We start from the raw sequence: 20,872 nt of genomic DNA on the forward strand, positions 1-20,872 counted from the left end.
TTGCTAGTCCACCTGGGGGCAAAAAAGCCTTCCTCCCCCAGCTGCAGGACATGAGGGGTCACCTTTGTGGTGCATGAGCACCAGGTGATAACGCAGAGCACCAGGACCAGAGGAGCCCTGACAAGTGGTCATGCTCAGTGCTCAGAGGAAGGCAAAAAACCCCTGAGGACTGGTGCCAATCTGGGCGGGGGGAAAATTCCTTCCTGACCCCAGAGCTGGTGATCAGCTACTCCCTGAGCACGTGAACAAGGCCTGCTCCCGATCCATGGGGTGGTTATACCTCTGAGGGGACAAGGGGATGCTGGTGCTGCCTTTTCTGTCTTAAGGGCAGAATTTGATGGGTTTCCTAACAATAGCAAAATGCCACTGTCCTGATGTAGTCTGGGAGCAAGAACCCTTCCAGTGCCTGGCACTGGAGCTCCAAAGCACTGGCAGAGAGTGCTGGGCTTTATAGTGCCCCAGAGCACTGTGATGCTGCATTGCTGGGTGCTGGCACTATGACACGGGGGTGATGAGGCCCCCGAAGCCCTGTCCACTGCAGCCCTGCTGCTGCTGCTGCCCCTTGGCCCAGCATGCCTTGGAAAAAGGCCTTTGGGGTGCTAGCCCTGAGGCAGTGCCTGTGCCCAGGAGGCTCAGAAGGATGTCTCTGCCCATGGTGCCCACACACTGGGCACCCTATTATCCAGACTGTATCAATAAAGGCTTTTATACCCCATACAGTCATTGGAGTGTGGCAATCCCAGACGTGAAAGAAAGAAAGCAAGCACTTTTGGTTCCCTCCACACGAACATTGCAGAAATACAGACAGCACACAGGATTTCCTCACCATTCCTTACCAATACACCAAGTGCCATTTGCTACTACGCTGCTTATGGTGAAGTCTTCTTCTTGGAAAGAAGAAATCTTTTTCTTGGAAAGAAGAAGACTTACAGAAATCTCATCTGCATTTGTTACACAGGGTGCTTAGATATTTGCTCATGTTTATTAACATTCATCTGCTTATTCTGGGGGCTTACCTCCTGTATTACTATTTGAATGTAACACTTCACCAACTGCTGCCATTATAATTCCATGTTCTTGATAGCTCAATAAAGTGTTTTGATCCCAATTTGGTTTAAAACACATGAGTTGAGAAGCTTTTCCCTGTAACACTCAGGCAAAACAAGTAGCTGACTCAACCGTGTAGAACAGGTTTAAAAACCCTCAGCTAAGTATCATGTAAAGGTGCAATTGTGTTGAGACTGAGGTCAGGGCTTGTCATGTAGAACTCTATATTCTGTAGCCCCACAGTGCTCACCAACAGGGAGGGGCTGGTTGGGAATGTGATTCTCCAAGGCAGCCTTTGCTGTAGCAGTTGTGGGATGGTCAAGTTCAAGATCCTCAGGACAGTGAGAAGGGCGTACAGCAAGCTCATTGCCCTGGACTTCAAGAGAACAGTATTTGGCCTCTTCAGGATCCTGCTCAGTAATATTCCATGAGATAAAGGCCTGGAGGGCAGGAGGGTGCAAGACTTCTGGATAATGTTCAAGGATCACCTGTTCCATGCTCAGGAGTGCTGCGTCCCAACTAGAAGGAAGTGCAGCAGGACGGCCATGAGACCTCCATGGATGGAAAAGGAACTGCTGAGAAAATTTAGAGGGAAAGAAGACACTTATAAAAGGTGGAAGTGAGGACAGGCAGCATGGGGAGAGTACAGGGATATTGTCTGGGAAGCGAGGGACCAGGTCAGAAAAGCTAAGGCCCAGCTAAAATTAAATCTGGCAAGGGATGTGAAAGATAACAGGAAGGGCTTCTGTAGATATGCAGTAAACAAATAACAGTATAGGGACAATGTGGGCCCTCTCCAGAAGCTAACGGGATGTGAGAGGTGAATGCGATAGGATATTCATGAGAAACACGGTGGGAACAAGCAATGAGGCTTTTTTAAACAAGCAAGCCTTGGGCTGATAAGCCAGGAACTTAAACAGGGGAAGCTTAGGTCGGATATAAGGGAGAAATTCTTTACTGTTAGGGTGGTGAGGCACTGGAATGGGTTGCCCAGGGAGGCTGTGAATGCTCCATTCCTGGAGGTGTTCAAGGACAGGTTGGACTAAGCCTTGGGTGGCATAGTTTAGTGTGAGGTGTCCCTGCCCATGGCAGGGGGGTTGGAACTAGATGATCTTAAGGTCGTTGCCAACCCTAACTATTCTACGATTCTAAGAAGGTGAAACTGTCATTGCGAGAGCAGAGCGTGATCAGCATTGTGATTGGACTATTTACCTTGAGGATTTTTAAAGAAACCAATGAGATTGAACGTGGTGCACTCGTGCAGCTTGGGAAAGTACCAAACAAGGGGATAAAAGGGCTTGATTGTAAAAAGTTTACTTTTGGTCTGAGTCTCAGTATCCTCACTGACCTGAGTCGTGTCTCAACACCACAACGGGAGAACTGGCTACCCTGGATTTGGAGAAAGCTGAGGTTCCCAATGAGTTCTTTGCCTCAGTCTTCACTGGCAAATGTTCTGACCATAGCATCCAAGTCTTGGAAGGTAGACACAGGGACTGTGAGAATGAAGACCTTAGGCCCACCATAGGAGAGTATCAGGATTGAGATCATCTTAGGAACCTGAATGTAAACAAGTCCATGGGACCTGATGAAACCCATCTGTGGGTCCTGAAGGAGCTGGCGAATGAAGTTGCAAAGCCACTGTCTATCATATTTGAAAAATTGTGGCAGTCAGGTGAAGTTCCTGACGACTGGAAAAAGGGAAATATAAGCCCCATTTTCAAGAAGGGGAAAATGGATGACCCAGGGAATTACAGACCAGTCAGTCTCACCTCTGTGCCTGGCAAAATCTGGGAGCAGATTCTCCTGGAAGGCACGCTAAGGCACATGAAAAACAACAAGGTGCTTGGTGACAGCCAGCATGGCTTCACTAGGGGGAAATCCTGCCTGACCAATTTGGTGGTCTTCCATGAAGGGGCTACAGAACTGATGGACAGAGGTGGAGCAGTTGATGTCATCTACCTGGACTTGTGCAAAGCATTGACACTGTCCCATATGACATCCTTGTCTCTAAATTGGAGAGACATCAGTTTGACAGATGTACCACTTGGTGGATAAAGAACTGGCTGGATGGCAGCATGCAAAGAGTTGTGGTCAATGGCTCAGTATCCAGCTGGAGACCAGTAAAGAGTGGTGTCTCTCAGGGGACAGTGTTGAGACTGATCCTATTCAACATCTTTGTTGGTGACATGAACAGTGGGATTGAGTGTGCCCTCAGCAAGTTTACCAATAACACAAAGTTATGTGGTTCGGTTGATATGCTGGAGGGAAGGGATGCCATCCACAGGGACCTTGACACACTTGAGAGGTGGGCCAATGCCAACTTCATTAAGTTCAATGAAGCCAAGTGCAAGATCCTACACCTGAGCTGGGGCAATCCCAGGCACAGCTACAGGCTGGGTGGAGAAGAGATTCAGAGCAGCCCTGAAGAGAAGGACTTGGGGGTGTTGGTTGATGAAATGAGGAAATTCCCACTACTTGCTGTTACACTAAATGATTGTATTCTGATACTTTATAGATGACAAATGCTTGTTTCATGATTATCATTTATCAGTTTTCTGGAAAAGACAGACCAAGAGATTCTATGTACTGCTTTCCTGGCTGTTTTTTTTTATGTTCAGGCCACCTTCAAAACATTCCTGGAATAATCTGTTATCTGATAAAACAATTTCCTTGGCCTCTTACAGCTTCTTGGTAGGTTGTTTAATACATTTTTTTTGCCTTTATTATATGAGGTATTCAATATTTCCTCACTAAACTGATGTTTTGACCTTTTTTTTTTTTATTTCCTAGAATTCCCTTATTACTAAAAAGATGCTACAAACCCCAGGGGAGACCCCAAACTTCCCATGCCTTCAGAATATTAAAGACATGTGAAAGACATTTCTATCCTTTGACAAAATTTGCTTTCCTTTTTGCTCTTTATTGAAATAATTTTCTTAATGACTGCGCTCTAGGAACTTACAAACACTTCCATTTTGTCTTTGGCATAATATAGAGACTGTAAGGAAGAACACTCAGAATTACCATTGACAGGATTTAGGTATGATCCACATGAAAAAATCTGTGCAGTTACAGTAGTATCTATTTTTAAGTATTTTTTTCCTTGCAGAAGTACAATAATTTTGAGTATCCTATATGTCTAGGTAGTAAGCCTTCAGCTGTTCTTTCCCTTGGCATGTTTCTGAGATTACATAGTTAAATGAAGACTGACTTGGCATTTGCAGGGTGTGGTTTAGACTCCATATCCATGTGTAATTCCTATCACAGAGTATATTCAAAACCAGAGATGAACCAAAGGACAAATCTAGAGAATGTGTGTGGAACACATCTGTATAATTATTGACAGGCTGGGTACTTCCCCTTTTAACGTTGCCTGATATTTCCTATTTAAGACTCTGGTTTTTTGTTATTTATAATTTTATTTAACTTTAAAGATAGAAACTGAAACTGTGCCAGATGTTTTTCCAGCTACATTTTATCCAAAGCAATCCAGTCATTTCCAAGAATAAGGCTAATGAAAAACAGATGGTTTCCTTCAGTCAAAATCCACGTATAATATTTTAAAGCAGCACAATATACTTCGGAGAATAGAGACAGAGTTTAAGGGTAGGAGAAGTAACGTGAGAGAGGGATATACTTGCTGTAGTTCTTGTGCAAATCTACTTAATTTTGTCCAACCTCTATGCTTTTAACAAAGGTCATCTGCACCCACCTGAAACACTTAGGTTGGAACACAGAGAACTCGGGGACAGATGGAAGGTCGAGGGGCTAAGTGCAGATAGGGCTGAATGCAAAGTCAAGAGAGCTGCTGCTACCAGAGGTGTGGTGTGTAGCACCCTCCCCATTCCTGCAGTGGAAGTAGGCTGGAAATCAGCTATTCACAGGGCAAACAGGCACCCAACACCATGCTCCAGGCTGAATGTTTTCTGAGGGTTTGTTCACACCGGTCACAATTTTCAGTGTAAGAAATATTGTCCAGTTGTTACTGCTTACTAGTTACTTCCACCCGTGTGTAAAAATTGATATTGCCGCTGTTAGCCCCTTTCCCACCTGTTGGAGTACTTATCAATGCTAACGTTTTAACAATAAGCCATGGAAGAATGCGACATAAAGTAGTAAGAATGTTGCAGCTGCCCCATCCCTGGCAGCGCTCAAGGCCAGGATGAACGGGGCTTTGAGCAACCTGGTCTAGTGGAAGGTGTTCCTGCCAGGGGCAGGGGATCGGAACTAGATGAGCTTTAAGCTCCCTTCCTACCCAAATCCACCCCAAGCCTGTGCCTGCGCTGTGAAACCAGGGCGTTGTGCAGTCACCAGCCCGCGGTGTGACCTGAGCTCCTTTACTCCAGTTCCCACCCTAATGCTCTCCGCAGCCGCTGCCTCCACAGCCTGAACAGCGCCCCCATGACATGCACCGCCACAGCACGGGGCCGGGCGCGTCCGAGGCCGGAAGTTAGCGCGACTCCATCCAGCGGAAGACGCTCTGCGTGCCATGGCACCTCCTCTGCCGGAAGTAACGTTATGTTCTTCTTCCTGTGCGCCGGAAGTGTGGCTGTTTTCCCCGCACCGTAGGGGAAGTTGTCGTGCGTTTTCAGTGCTTCCTCCTCTGCCGGCTGTGCCGGCTGGCGGCGGGTCGCCGCCTCCTTACCCTGGCTGCAGCGGTAGCGGCGTCGGAGGGCCCCGCGGGCTGGGTGAGCACAGCCGCGCACGGAAGGGAGGGTGGGTGCGTTCCTGCCGCCAGCGCCGTGTCCCTGCAGGCCTCGGCAGCCGCCTCTGAGCAGAAAGCGGCGGGCAGAGTGGGCAGCGGCCCTGTCACCCCCTCCGGGCACGGCGGAGCCCGGCCGGGGCGTGAGCATAAAGAGGCCCAGGAGGAGTAAATTCGCTCCCTTTTTATGCTTCCCAGTCGCGTGTGTGCCTCTCTCCAGGTACACAAGGTGTTTATAGGGTGTGTGGAGTTGTTTTGTATATAGGTACGTGTGGTGGTTCTGGACACGCAGTTGCTGAAAGTGTAAATGGTCTTTAACAGCAGTGCCCATTTATGAATGCTGTTAGGCCAAACGTGAATGAAGAGAAGGTAATGCTAGGGCAGAAGGTGGGATTTGGAGTAGCAGAATAAGATAAAAAACAAGAAGTTGTATTTCCTTAGAAACCTTTAAAGAGAGCAAGCCTTTCCAGGTTTTTCATACGAAACAGGCAGACTAATTTTTGTGTATTAGGGCACTTCAATTAGAGAGATTTTTCTCTGCGTGTTTTAGGGAGTGTCCCTTTAACAGCAGCACACCCATGTATTATGCCACATCACATCTCAGCTAATCCTGTCTTGATTAATATGCATGCTGAGTTTGTAAACACAGCAAATCCTGCTGTCAGGTTTGTAGGTGGCTCTGTTGGCTCTGTCTCTGTAGGTATACACCAGCAAAAACAGTGAGCTGTGGGGAAAGTGATGTAATGCAGAGAATGCTTCAGGTTTTGGCCTGGAATTCGTACGTGTTAAACCCCTGGGCTAAATGTCATTCAGAACCATACTTTTGTTTGTTTGAAGATGATCTCAGATTACGAAGGAATGTGGGTTTTGTTAACATTTATACAACTTATTCTCTCAACAGTTTCTATATGCATGGATATCACCTGATTCTTCTTAGAAGAGCTTAAATTGTGTTTAAACCTACCCTAAACATGAGTGGCTCCAAACCTGATATTCTGTGGGCCCCGCACCATGTTGACAGATTTGTTGTGTGCGATTCGGAATTGAGCCTTTATCACATTGACTCTGCTGTAAGTTCAGAACTCAAGGCGGGGTCCTTGCGATTATCAGAAGAAACAACAGCTACGCTATTGTCCATAAATTCAGATACACCATACATGAAATGTGTGGCTTGGTATCCAAAGTATGATCCTGAATGCCTCCTTGCTGTTGGACAGGCCAATGGTCGAGTGGTTCTTACTAGCCTAGGTCAAGACCACAACTCAAAATGTAAAGATTTAATAGGCAAAGAATTTGTTCCCAAACATGCGCGGCAATGCAACACCCTCGCGTGGAACCCACTGGATAGTAATTGGCTTGCTGCTGGGTTAGATAAACATCGGGCTGACTTCTCAGTGCTGATCTGGGATATCAGTAGCAAATATGCCTCAGAAACTGCAGTTGCTACAGAGAAAGTAAGACTTTCATCAGGAGATGCAGAAGCAGGACTGGTAGTAACAAAGCCATTATATGAATTAGGTCAGAATGATGCTTGCCTCTCTCTGTGTTGGCTTCCACGGGATCAGAAGCTGCTTTTAGCTGGAATGCATCGAAATCTGGCTATTTTTGATCTGAGGAACACAAGCCAAAAAATATTTGTAAACACTAAGGCTGTCCAGGGAGTGACTGTTGATCCTTATTTCCACGATCGTGTAGCTTCCTTCTATGAAGGTCAGGTTGCCATATGGGATTTAAGAAAGTTTGAAAAGCCTGTTTTGACCTTGACAGAGCAGCCAAAACCCTTAACAAAAGTTGCATGGTGTCCAACAAGAACAGGACTGCTAGCTACCTTAACAAGGGATAGTAATATCATTAGACTGTATGACATGCAACATACTCCGACCCCTATTGGAGATGAAACTGAGCCAACAATAATTGAAAGAAGTGTCCAACCATGTGAAAACTACATTGCTTCATTTGCCTGGCATCCCACAAGTCAAAATCGAATGGTAGTAGTGACTCCCAACAGGACTATGTCTGACTTCACAGTTTTTGAAAGAATTTCTCTTGCATGGAGTCCAGTGACCTCCTTAATGTGGGCTTGTGGACGACATTTATATGAGTGTACAGAAGAAGGAAAGGCTAGTTCCTTGGAAAAAGACATAGCAACCAAAATGCGGCTCAGAGCTCTGTCAAGGTATGGTCTTGATACTGAACAAGTTTGGAGAAATCACCTCCTAGCTGGAAATGAAGATCCTCAGCTGAAATCTCTTTGGTACACTCTGCATTATATCCTTTATTTTATATCCTGAAGAAGTAATATACCTTTATATGTAAACCACTTCTATGAAATTCTTGAAAATCTTTAAATATAATGCAACATCCTGTAAATACTTTTCGTGTGTTAATATAATGTGACTTTAAATTAAAAAAGAAAAAAGTTTTTTAAGCACTTGGGGAAAAATTAAGCTTCCTATACATGAAAATACTTATGAAGCAGTACACTGAAGATATGGATCAAAAACTTACAGGAAACAAAGGTCCCTTAGTTTATGCTGGCATTAAATCAATTGTGAAGTCATCTTTGGGTAAGAATATTCCAACTTTGATAAGTTCTGTTGTAATATGCTTACAGAATGATGTGCTTATGGGTTTGCGTTTAAAAATTGTTGAAAGAGGCTATTTAAAAATACAGAAATAAAGTATTTCTGTTTGTGTTTTAATGCATGTAAGTTAATAGTTTATGTTACAGTAATTCTAAGAATTTTCAGTGTTCTTGGAAAGTCAGTAGCAATGAAAACAAAGTATCCTTGGAGGTAAATCTTCAACCCAACTATTTTGCATGTGGTTTTTGACTGTGGCACTGAAAATTCTTGCTCCCCACTTAACTGTTACATATTTTTTAAGTGCTACACAGGGGTGTAGCTCTTTACTGCGGTCACCGTGTAGGATGTTTGTATAACTGTGTTTAAATAAGCTGTCTGGACATCTCATGCCTCTCATGCTCAGAGAAGTTTTCATTAGGATAATCTAATATTTGAATCTTCTTTATTCGTTATATCCCTTATTAATATTATGCTCCTTGGAGCAAAAAAGTAACTTTTCAGTGGTGGAAAGGCATCTAGCACATGGGTGCTTGCTAAGAAAAGAACTGGTAGAACAGGTGCTAGGCTGTATTATGTATTGTCAAACTGGACATACTGACAGCTCCTGTCATCTGTAACAGGAACTTCCAAAATCTTATGAGATAGAGGATGGAAAAGTCTTATTGGGGATATGTGGCAAGTTACAATGCATGATTTTTGCATATCTAAATAATTTTGTGTATGCTGCTCCTTACCATGGAGATTTTGGTAATGTTAAAGTTCTAAAATATGATACTCTGCTTTATGATGGAAATCTAAGTGTTGTGTTGTCATTGCAATTTAAATTGTGATTTAAGCATAATTTAACTTATTTCCCATTTCTAGGAACAACAGAGAACCTCAGGCACAGCAGGAGTGGATCTGATAGACAGGCAGATATTATTCAGTATCTGAGTGAGGAGAGATCCTTGGCTTTGCAGCTTTGTGGGTGGATAAAGAAGGGAACAGACTTAGATGTGGAACCTTTTCTAAATTCATTGGAACAGGAAGGAGACTGGGAGCGAGCTGCTGCTGTAGCACTTTTCAACTTAGACATACGGCGAGCAATACAAATTCTAAATAAAGGGGCTTCCTCAGGAAAAGGTGTGTTTAGTATCTTTTATTTTGGTATTGTATCACCTTAATAGTTTTTTTTTCTGGAAACAGTTATATAGTATGAAAATATGCCTGTTGTCTTACAGGTACTTGAAGTAGTTATATTGGAGCCTGAGAATCTGGCAAATCCTGATATTTCACTCATCAGACTATCATAAGCATTACTGTTTAGTTAAAATAGATTGTATGTTTCAATTTCCTACTGATACATACCACAGAAAGTGTTACACTCAGAAGTAGTGGAATTCTTTTAATGGAGTTTCATCTTGGCTAGATGTCATGTGTACCTGCTTCTGTTGGGCTGTATGCCACTTTCTGCTGGTACAACAGCTGTGGAGTAACTGAAATGTAATACTCAGGCTCTGCAGAAAACATTTGATTTGGAGTAATATTTGGTAAGAATTGCAGTGTATGAGAGAAGAGACAATGGAGCCAGGAGACGGAGGTATTTTTGTTCTGTTTTCTTGCCAGTATTCCTCCTACAACTCCAATTTGCATCTTTGTTCTCATTAAATTTAAGACTGTCTTGCCACTAAAGTGGGTAGGTGAGACATGAAGGGAGCTGTTAAGGTTTTTGTTTTTAATATTGCCCCTTTTTGGTGGGGGAAGTGTGTGCTTTTCGTGGGGAAAGTTCAGAGTAGAGACACGCTGCCTTTTGATTAAAAAAACAGAATTAAACTTTATGGCAGAATTCATATCTAGATGAAATAGATTTGATGTTTTTAGGAAACTTGTTAACTTTAAGCTGTGTGCAATTGTCATCCTTCAGCTAGGTCAGTTAACTGATGGCTACATACACAATCCTATGCTTTCACTTCTTGTGAATATGAATTATGATAAAGACAGTCTTATCACAGTGATAGGAACACATTTAGCAGTTCAAAACTATTTAAAAATATTTCAACAACCAGAGTGTTGCTTAAAATGTAACTGGCTGCCATGCACATGGGCTTATGTCTTCTAGAGCTGTTACCTTACCTGAACAGAGGCATTTAAAGCAGACACTAATAAATTATAGTGTATGCGTGCTTTATTTTAGTTAGTTCTACCACAGTTTGTCTTACATCCTGACAGAATGTTCTGTTTCAAACTGATTCTTTCAATTACAATTTTACTTGGATTTTTTTAATTTGAATATTGTTTCACTGTTTGTTTTTAATTAATCAGGTGATCTGAACCTTAATGTTGTGGCAATGGCTCTGTCAGGCTACACAGATGAGAAGAACTCACTTTGGAGAGAAATGTGCAGTACTCTTAGACTGCAATTGAACAATCCCTACTTGTGTGCTATGTTTGCTTTCCTTACAAGTGAGTCTGGTTCCTATGATGGTGTTTTGGTGAGTAAATTTCTGTTTGTTAAAAATGCTTTAAGTAATAGGTGCCTATATATGTGTGTGTCTGTGTGTGTGCACACATATGTAGGGGAAGTACTTTATACTCAATGAATTAATTAGAATGTATTGATTTCTCCTGATACTGTTGGATAACATTTTTTTTTCTGCTAAACAGATATATTATTGAATAAAACATGCATAAACAGAGAAAATAATATAGCTTACACATTTTTAGAGGATTTTTTTTTAGTGTGGAGTTACTGAACTACTAGAAATAGGTTATCAAAATAATTCAAGCAGGGGGAAAAGGGGAAGGGAGATTAATAATGGAAATTCACAAAACAGTAAGTGCAGGAGATTTTGCAGGAGTTTCATTAGCTGTATATGCATTGGATTGTATTTTTTCTTGTGAAGCTATTCTGTTAACTGTTTCAACACTGAAATTATTTTAAGTAAATATCTTCTGAACGTGGTATAAAATTGCCATGTGAAGAACAAACTCAATCTTTAATTATGAGATACCTTGAGCCTTTGGATGAGTAATATACTTGATCCTTGGTTATATAACAACAGAAATACTGGATTATATAGGAATTATTTACCTCAAGGGAGGACTCCTGTAATGCAATTGGCCTAAACCCACTGAAAAGAGAGTTGTCATGAGATATGATGCTTTTATAGTATTAAAAAAAAAAAGGGGGAAAAAAGTTTAAGAAAACCAAAGGAGAGAAACTTGAGGTTTTTCTCTTCAAGGGAGAATGTTCTAGTTCTCTGCATTTTACGTAATAATTTTATAGTTGTTTTTTATTTACGAATTGGAAACTGACAGATGACAAGGTGGGTTGTTTGGTTTGGTTTTTTTTTCTTGTTTGAATTTTACTTCAGTGAGACCTGTTGAAGTTTGCATAAAAAAGATTTTGCCAAGCACAGTGGCAATGTGTCGATCACAATTTCTATTCTGAGAACATCAGGAGGGAAAATACAGGCACAGCACAGTACTGGAATTTTATCTAGTCAAGGATTTATTTCTTTTTTCCCCTTCAGTGTCATTTCTAGTAAAAGGATTAAAAAGCAGAAAGTAAATATTGCATTTCTGCACCGTGAGTGCCAACATTCTTGTGAGAAATCCATGTTCTGGGTGTTTGGAATTAGTTTTTAGTTGCTTGGGTTTTTGTTTTTTTTTTTTTGTTTATTTAGTAACTTCTAGTCATGATTTTTAGAAAGGAATTGGTGGTTAGGTTGTTATTTTGTAAATATGGTAAATGAAGGTTTGTTTGTTTTCCTTCCCCCTGTGTCTAGCTGTATGTGCTAGAAGCTCTAAGTCCAGCTGCATGGACTTACATGACCTGCAAAGTTTTTTTTAGAGTTTCATTAACCTCATAGGGTGTTCTATACCGGGTTTTCCTGCCATTTGAGCAGATTATTCCTGTAGCTAGTCTTGCTCTGATACCTGTATCCGAGTATCAGTGATTAATCTCAGATTTTGTGTTTGCTTGCTTCAGATGTGTAATTTTCTTTGTACGTAATTAATTTCATAGTATTAGCTATACAATAGCACAAATGGTCTGACTTTTACAAACAGTATATTGACAAGGTGGAAACTTGTATGTGATGGTAGTATTTCTGTGTTTCTCTCCAAAGTACGAAAATAATGTAGCTGTACGAGACAGAGTGGCATTTGCTTGCAAGTTCCTCAATGATGCTCAGGTAAGTTTATGGTTGCACATTTAAGCAAACTGTAAGTCTGGGCTTTATTTAGAAGCGGAAGAAACTCTGGGGTGGAGGGGTGAACAATGGGAGCAGTAAGTCATGAGTGATTTATCATTGCAATAGGATATAATCTGATCTTCAGTTTGTACCTTCAGCTTGATTCTTGATTTTTTGTTACTGTTTTTCTTGTTTGTTTGGGATTTTATTAGTATTCATTACATGCTACTTTGCTAAATGCTGTTGCATTACCTTTGTGTCTCTGTTTTTCTTGAATATTTGTACTTCCTCAGTATTTATTTCCAGATGCTTATGTTCAAATTAAGGGTTGGCTTTACAGCAGGAATGTTTTCTTTCAAATTCACTAAAGTGTTTAAACATGTAACCTACCTCTTTGCTCTTCCTATCAGGAGGCGTAAAAGTTTGTTGATAAATACTTGAATTCTTGCAATACAATAGATATAGCCATATAACTTTTTCTCTGTAATGTCCAGCAAGCAACATGTTCTGTTAGCAGCTGACACTCTTAAATCTATTCAAATCATGAAAGTTTTGTCATATGCCAGTGTATGACAAAAGTTAGGAAAGGCTAAATAGATGGCAAAAGTTAGGTAAATTTTCTGTTTTATAGCTGAACAGGTTTATTGAAAAGCTGACGAATGAAATGAAAGAGGCTGGGAATTTGGAGGGAATACTATTAACAGGGCTGACAAAAGATGGAGTTGACTTGATGGAAAGTTACGTTGACAGAACGGGAGATGTCCAGACAGCAAGCTATTGCATGCTACAGGTTAGTGTTTCACTCATATCTTTATAGAGCAGAGCCAGATACAGTTTCTGTAGTACAATAATACTGTCTCTTGTGAACTAAAAAGTATTTTCTGTAATCAACTGGGACAAATATATGTCATGTGTGTTTTGTAGAATCATCTGAAACAATCAGTGTTAACTACGAATATGTATCTTCACTCTCCCTGGTTGAGGTAGATAGCTTGAGAGGATAGTAGGGGAAAGAGGCAAAAATAAAAAGTAGTCTTTTTCACTAGCTGAACTGGGAATACCCATTCCCCTGCTTATTGCTGGTGTATTTTCAGAGAAGTTAGCTATTTTTTTTTTGCTTCCAGGATTTTGACAGAGAACTGAGGTGAGTTTTTTTGTTTGTAGGCACTGGGTTTGGGTTTTTTTATGATGGACTTGTCTCAGTCCTTACAGTTGCAGTTATTGCCAACACTGTGTTTAACTGCATATGTAATCATAACAGTGATTTAGAATGTGTTATGTGACAGAATTTTGTAGTACTTCATCTGACAGACACAAGTTTTTAGGAGAACCTGGCAGCAAAAGTACTTTCAAGCAGTGGCAGACTGGAGAAAAAAATTATCAAACTTATGTTACAGTTTAACAGAAAATTGATTTTTTTCTAAACAAACTACACTATATTTTTCATATCTTATAGTATGCTTTGTAAAGCCTTTTTCAGAAGTAAGTAATACGTATCGTGTATCTTCAGCACATCTGACATTTTTCCCTGCCTCCTTTAGGGTTCTCCATCAGAAGTACTTAAGGATGAGAGGGTTCAGTACTGGATTGAGAACTACAGAAATCTTTTAGATGCTTGGAGATTTTGGCATAAACGTGCAGAATTTGATATCCATAGGAGTAAGCTGGATCCCAGTTCAAAACCTTTAGCCCAGGTAAATATAATTCTTGTATGAAGTATGACCAGTCCAGGAAGGAAGGTGGCCTGGTACTTCTGTAGAAAAAAAGTTGCTGGCTGCACATTGGCTTTCATGAGGATTCATGTGCAGAAGAAAGATTTCAACTAAAGCTGCCTTAAAAATGGAGCTGAACTGTGGGTTGCTTTTTTTGTCGTGTTGTGGTTCCTTTTTGGCTTTTTGGGGTTTTCTGCCTCCAGATTTTTTTCCTTTTTTTTTTTTTTTACACTTGATAACTGTTTTGACAGAGTGCAGAGCTACAGTAAAAAATCTACATTTCTTCATCTCTAATCTAGGAAATCACTTTCCCACCTTTTTCTTTCCCTATTTTTTTTTGTCTGTAGACCTTTTCCTTTCAAGTACCAGGGTGTCTTTTAGAAACTGAATCTTTTCTATACTGCTTTTCTGAGAAAACTCTTTGGGTTCCTTTTTCCTCCCATGATGAAAAAAAAATGTCAGAGATGATTCATTTAGGTGAATTCAGCAACAGTGTGAGGGATGTTGAAACCAGGGAACTGAACCAAGAAGTAGTTCAGATCAGCTCTCTTTTAATTGAAGTGGACCTCAAAGCTACTTTGAAGCTCTTGAACCCTAAACTGAAAGTGAACAGCAACTTTCATTATCAGTTCTGAACATGAGCTAAACCAAAAACTAACACCCTGTCCAAATGCTATCTACTTAACATCTGGTGGCATTTTTAGCCAACTTGGTCTTACCACATCACTTTCTGCTCTGTTATGTCTGTTATGTATGTGCTCTACAAGCCTGAGGGCCCAACGGTTTCTGAGGAAGGCTATTTTTGAATTAATGCATCCAGCGCAGCTGTTTAAGGAGGCCTGCATTCATGCTACTCCAAGCAGGAGGGAGTTTACTGCTTTTTCCTTATGTGATCAACATAAACAGTCCCTAAAGAGTTTAAAACGTGCTCCTTGGTATTAAGTCAGAACTTGTGGCATAAGGCACAAAGAGAAAGATTATTAGGAAATTTCTCATGTTTGAGACTGGTCATAGAGTGGGTTACCTGACTATAAGGAAGGAGAGACCAGGTTTAATTATACAGTAATTCGAGTAAATTTAGTTTCTTTCATGACTGTAGATACAGGTTTTTATTATCTTAAATAATACCTTTGCAAGTTGTTATAATTCTGCATGTTTTCATGTGCTTTTGAGGTAAGTGATAGTAATTAAGGCCTACTTCTCAGGACTGTGTGGCACATCTGTAATCCAAGATGGTAGAAACTCCTTCACAAGTCACCTTGGCTTTCCAGGCCACTGTCTAGAATATCTGGTAAATAAGTGTTTACTAGCTTGAACAAATTCACTCATAGGTGTAGCAAAAACATAACCAAATGTGTTTTTGTTCTCTTTAGGTGTTTGTGAGTTGCAATTTCTGTGGAAAATCAATCTCTTACAGCTGTTCAGCTATTCCTCATCAGGGACGAGGTTTCAGCCAATACGGAGTTAGTGGTTCACCAACAAAGTCAAAAGTTACAAGCTGTCCTGGTTGCCGTAAACCCCTTCCTCGCTGTGCACTTTGCTTGATAAATATGGGAACACCAGTTTCCAGCTGTCCAGGTATGACCTAGTGCATTTTAGTTAATAAGCTGGAGTACTTGTTGGAAACCTAGTAGGTAGTTCCCATTGGATGATCTTCTGTTGCACCTTTTTTTCCATCTGTACTCATTCTGTAAAAATTCATTTGAGGGAGGAAGACCATAATTGAAAAATGTGCTTATATCCTGTCTGATTTTTTTTTATGATGAAACTTGTGTCTCAGCTCTTTGGTGTCAGTGTGCACAGTTACTGGGTTCTCACAGTTTTCCCAGTGAGAGTATCAGTGAAACTCCATGGTTATACAAAAGAAAAGATGCAAGTATTGTGGTGGTCAGTATTGTGAGCTTCTAAACTGTAAGAAATGGGAAGTGTGTTTTCTTGAGATGAATTGTAGGGATGATACTACAGAAATTATAGAATGTAAATGAGTTGACTTTTAGCTGGAAGAGAGGATAAATTCAATGTGGTATGCTCTCTGTCACTAATTGTGAAAGAACTTATGGATCATGCTGTTACAGCTAAAAAGTATTATGACTAGAAAGAATCTTTTGGTTCTAAATGTCTTGGCTTCAGCATTATACAAGGTCTAAATGGAACTGATTTGGTTCATATTTTTAGATCAGTCTTGTTACAGAGCCATGAAATTCTGTGTAGTTGTCATCTATTTAATAATCTCTTCTTGTTCTTTCACTGATCTGTTATGGCTTCTATATTATCATTCTTCCAACTCATAACTTGAATTTTGTTGATTTGTCTAAAGCAAACATTTCATGTGCAGTGAAACAGGCCCATAATTCAGTGGAACATAACTATTGAAACATAAATCACTTTTGAAAGAGATTCTGTCTGTAAAATTTGCTTAATAGGCAAGTTTAGCATGCCTGTAAGATGTGAAGCAGCAGCTCAGCAATGTAATTCTTTCTTTGGCATTTCAACAGGTCTTTACTAACTTCTCTTTTACTGACTTCCCTGGCTCTTCTCAGGCCACTTCTTCACATAATGTTGCTAATTTCAAATTTATTCTAATAGTGTTACAGGGACTGAAATATAAAAGAAGCATAATGATTTACGAGCATGTTTGGGGGGGTGTGTTTGCTTCTGCACAGGAGGATCCAAGTCAGATGAAAAGGTAGATCTCAGCAAAGACAAGAAATTAGCCCAGTTCAACAACTGGTTTACTTGGTGTCACAACTGTAGGCACGGTGGACATGCTGGGCACATGCTTAGCTGGTTCAGGTATGCCGATGTTAAAATCTTTCTTCCTTCACATGTCTGTGCTGCACTAAGCAGGACATGCCTCCTTTGCTGTTTCTGTTATTATCATGCTTTTTTTGTTTAGAACATATGCAAAACTTCATTCTGATGAGTTTTTCTGAGCTACAATTAAGTATGTGCCCCTGCACATACAAATTGCAATAGATTACAAAATTACCGTTAGTTTTATTTAACCTTTTTTTCTTTTTTCTACTATTGCTATCCAGGGACCATACTGAGTGCCCAGTTTCTGCCTGCTCTTGTAAGTGTATGCAGCTGGATACAACAGGGAATCTCATTCCAGCAGAGACTGTCCAGGCATAAATATTGCTTGAAAACGTGAGGTTTTCTTGTGGATCTCCATCATAGCCCAGGCATATCTTTTGTGACAAAGGTCTCTTACTGACTATGAAAAAATAAATTGCTATCAGGTTAGTAAAATGCTGTGTGTATGACTGTGCTTGGTAGAGGCAGGTATTCATGAAATGAGCCTCTGGGTGTGGTATGTGATCCTTTTTCAGAGGATTGAAGCAGTTCAGCTGAAAAACACTCCTGGAATTGTGGACTCTTTGGATTTCCTGAAATCTGAAGAACTCTTAATAAAAAGGCTTTCAGAGTAGTGCTGGTCGGCCCTTGTATTTGTTTTCCAAACAAACCAGTATTTATATGCTATGAAAGTGGGCCTTCAAAATAAACACCTCAGAAGTGTTCTTCACAAGATGCAAAGTGACTCTTCACTGTTTGATCACACTTTCTTGTATGCAGTTGAGTTTCCTTGAAAGTTCATTCAAAGTGCCACTGTTAATTGTATTCTGAAGACTTATTTTAAAGGGAAATCAATTTCTTTCTGCTCCCACCTTTTGTTAATAGTAAAGCAGCATGTTTGCAGTTCAAGGTCTTAATTTACCTACATACCTAGCTGATGTGAATTTTAATGCTAAAGAATCTCCTAGTGACGTCTGTTCCAGAGAAGAGTTCCCTGAAAAGCCATGTGTCTGTTTCAGTGCAGAGTGCAGGTAAACTATGGGGAGGTTTCATTTGATTAATTTTTTATGTAGTACTGTGAAGATCTGAAATCTCAAGGACTGGAGACTTGTAAATATTTAAGTTTTAAACTACATGCTGAATTTTGCCTTCAAATGTATTTGAGGACTTTTGAATAGTCAGCATTTCCCTGTACTTCTGAAATATGCTGGGAAGTGTGAAATGAACCTATATAAATCCTGCTTCTGGTCACTAGCGGACACCAGTCTACTCCATAAAGGCTGCACAATTTTAGGTCATTGAACCAAAGTAGTTCTTGATGTTACCAGACGAAATTAGGGTTATTTATTAACTTGAGAGAGATTCAGTGCTATTTTGCTAATGCTGTTCTGGGAGCTGATTGGTATTGTTGTCCTTAATTTTATAGGCAACAAAATTCACACAAATTAGGGGAAAAAAACCTGTTTTAAGGTATGTGATAATAACATCAGTTTACTTGGTGTGTGTTTATTTACTGGTAGAAACAGTATATGAGTTACTTAACACTTGTGTATTATGAAATACTAAATGGAATGCTAGCAATAAACTGGTACTGTATTGCCAGGACTGTGAAAATGGCTGTTTTCAAAGAGAATATATTGTAATATACCACTAGTTCAAAGTGCTCTAGTGTAGTTGCAACATGATAGAATATAGAAGCATTTTCTGCAGATGTACGCAATTCCATTCAGGACTTTGGGTTGTGTCTTATGGTTTAGCGCTAATGTTGTAATATGTCTTCTACATTTATTCTGATCTAAAATTCTTGCCTAATTGACAAAGATCTTTTTTAAGCTAAAATCTAAGAGGTACTTGGTATTTGTAGGCATGGGAGAGCAGTTACTTTTTTTTTCTTGTTGGGAGTATTTATTTCCTTTTCCAGTATATTTGCACACTTCATGTTGCTGTTGAAGAGCTCTTCAAAATGTTCTCCATTTATAAATGTAACCTGGGGTTTACTGTATCATACCCTATTTATATAAATACAGGCAATAAAACTTCTGCTTTATGGAAATGAGGATTTGTAAGTGTCAAGGATATGTTTTTATTCCTCTGTAGTAACAACATGCAGTAAATTTCCTGATATTTCCATGTCCAGGTGAACACAACTAATAACTTACATTGTCTCAATTTTTTATGAAAAGAAAAACTCATTTGTAATGTTTTCAACTTGACTATACCTGTTTGTGTCAAATTCTATCATTTCATTAAACTAGGTGCTTGCTTTGATACTCAGCATGTCTTTGAAAGGTTTTGTATTATGAACGTGTCCATATTTCAGTACAGTACAACTACCAGTTTTGGCTGTTGTAATTGGTAATCAGGCTGTCAGACAAGTAATTCCACTATTTACAAAGTAAGAGGTATATATTTTGTAATGATTTTTTTATTCTTGTTTTGCTTTTATATTAAAAAGCTGTGATTTTGGGGGGTGATCTATTGTCTTCTAACAAAAATGATAGACATTTTACTAGCTGCAGTTATTTTTACATTTACTGTTTTCTGATATCTGCTTAAATCTCAGTTAACTAGGTGAAAGTGGCCTTGTGTGCCAACATGGTTTGACACTGTGGTTCATGCTGGTTACATTTCTGTATTTTAATTTCATTATATGCTCCAGCCTTGCCTCCCTTCCCTGATTAAGCACAAGCACTTCCTCATTGTATGGACAGTATGCTTGCATGTGAGTACAACATGAGTTGTACATGTGTCCGTGCCCAAGCAGGGACAGGAGAGCAGTCCTGATGATGGTGACCAGGGTCAGCTAGGAGTTTAGTGATTGCCAGGCAGGTATGCAGTGACATCCCAGATGAGGCTTCTCCTTACCTGTGCACAGCCCTAGAGCTTCATGCATGATGCACTGCTGCATTCTGGTGCCCTTCCCTGGGTATCCTCACTAGAAGGGAATTTCTGTCCTCTGGCAGACACCCTTTCTATACCACATTTGTGTTTTCTAGTTATGTTTCCCTAGATTAGGATCCTGCCAACTCTCCCAGATGTTACAGAAGGCAGTGTAACAGTGTTCCCCATGCCAAGGTTAGGAAGGCTGCTCCAAACCTTCCCTTGGGAAGTGCAGGGGCAAAAAAGCCAGGTCCCTAAGATCAGTCACAAGTGTGGTGGGAGCTGCAGGCTCACTGCTGTGCTACAAATGCCAGGAACTTCTCCCAGTCAGCCCCGTCATTCATATACACTCCTCTCCTAGATTCCTATCCTTTACCACACCCACATACTCCCAAAGCAACTGGTGGCTACTATTTACACCTTCTATTACTGGATCTTCTGCTGTCTTGTTTTTGGTGACACGTCTCTTCTGTGTTTGTGATAGAATTGCTCTGGTGACTCCCCTCTGGTCAGTAACACATGAAGCCACTGTTTCCCATTTTATTGTCTACCAGGTCCAGCAGTTTCTCACACCTTCACCTTGTTAATGCCATCCTACCAGACAGCAGGCTCCATGGCTGTTCCTTTCGCTTGGATACATGGAATGAATGACTGGCAATTTCCCACATCTGATAAGTGCATATGTGACCTGAGCATTATTTTAACATCAAGAACATTTCACAGTTCCTTGCATTGCTATCTTACTGGTACAGCCATACAGCCAGGGTAGGCTGGTTATTCACAACCCTTGACAGGCTATTGAGAAGCGGATGAAGATCATGTAGTGGAATCTTGGAGTTGTACACTACTTGCCTAGCCACGTATCATTGTTGCATGACTGTGTAAGCAAGAGTCTTGACCAACAATGAGAAACTGGAGCATTTCCCACTTGAATGCATTAAAACTTTTACACACAGCCCCACACATCCAACGATG

General features: G+C 40.4%; 1 protein-coding gene across 2 annotated transcripts; it reads left to right on the plus strand.

Moving 5' to 3' along the window:
- The first annotated feature begins 5,590 nt into the window (after positions 1-5,590).
- MIOS (meiosis regulator for oocyte development) lies at positions 5,591-19,291 on the plus strand. Of its 2 annotated transcripts, none has more exons than XM_005152898.4 (11): positions 5,591-5,735; positions 6,651-8,017; positions 8,218-8,316; positions 9,199-9,456; positions 10,636-10,805; positions 12,444-12,509; positions 13,141-13,299; positions 14,051-14,203; positions 15,595-15,799; positions 16,885-17,014; positions 17,260-19,291. In XM_005152898.4, the coding sequence occupies exons 2-11, from the start codon at positions 6,721-6,723 to the stop codon at positions 17,354-17,356; spliced, it is 2,634 nt and encodes an 877-aa protein (XP_005152955.1). In that variant the 5' UTR covers positions 5,591-5,735; positions 6,651-6,720; the 3' UTR covers positions 17,357-19,291. The 2 variants fall into 2 exon arrangements, with proteins under 2 accessions (XP_005152955.1, XP_030908372.1); XM_031052512.2 differs by having other exon boundaries at positions 5,595-5,612.
- The last annotated feature ends 1,581 nt before the right edge of the window (positions 19,292-20,872 follow it).

The sequence above is a fragment of the Melopsittacus undulatus genome, chromosome 1 (genome assembly GCF_012275295.1).
Source record: "Melopsittacus undulatus isolate bMelUnd1 chromosome 1, bMelUnd1.mat.Z, whole genome shotgun sequence".
NCBI classification, from domain to species: Eukaryota; Metazoa; Chordata; class Aves; order Psittaciformes; family Psittaculidae; genus Melopsittacus; species Melopsittacus undulatus.

What these genes read in the sequence shown, in the direction of transcription:
- MIOS (XM_005152898.4), top strand. Translation starts at nt 6,721, where the DNA reads ATGAGTGGCTCCAAACCTGATATTCTGTGGGCCCCGCACCATGTTGAC. An exon ending in AGTTCCTCAATGATGCTCAG is followed by an intron (nt 12,510 to 13,140) that starts GTAAGTTTATGG and finishes TCTGTTTTATAG; the next exon opens with CTGAACAGGTTTATTGAAAA. An exon ending in CACATGCTTAGCTGGTTCAG is followed by an intron (nt 17,015 to 17,259) that starts GTATGCCGATGT and finishes ATTGCTATCCAG; the next exon opens with GGACCATACTGAGTGCCCAG.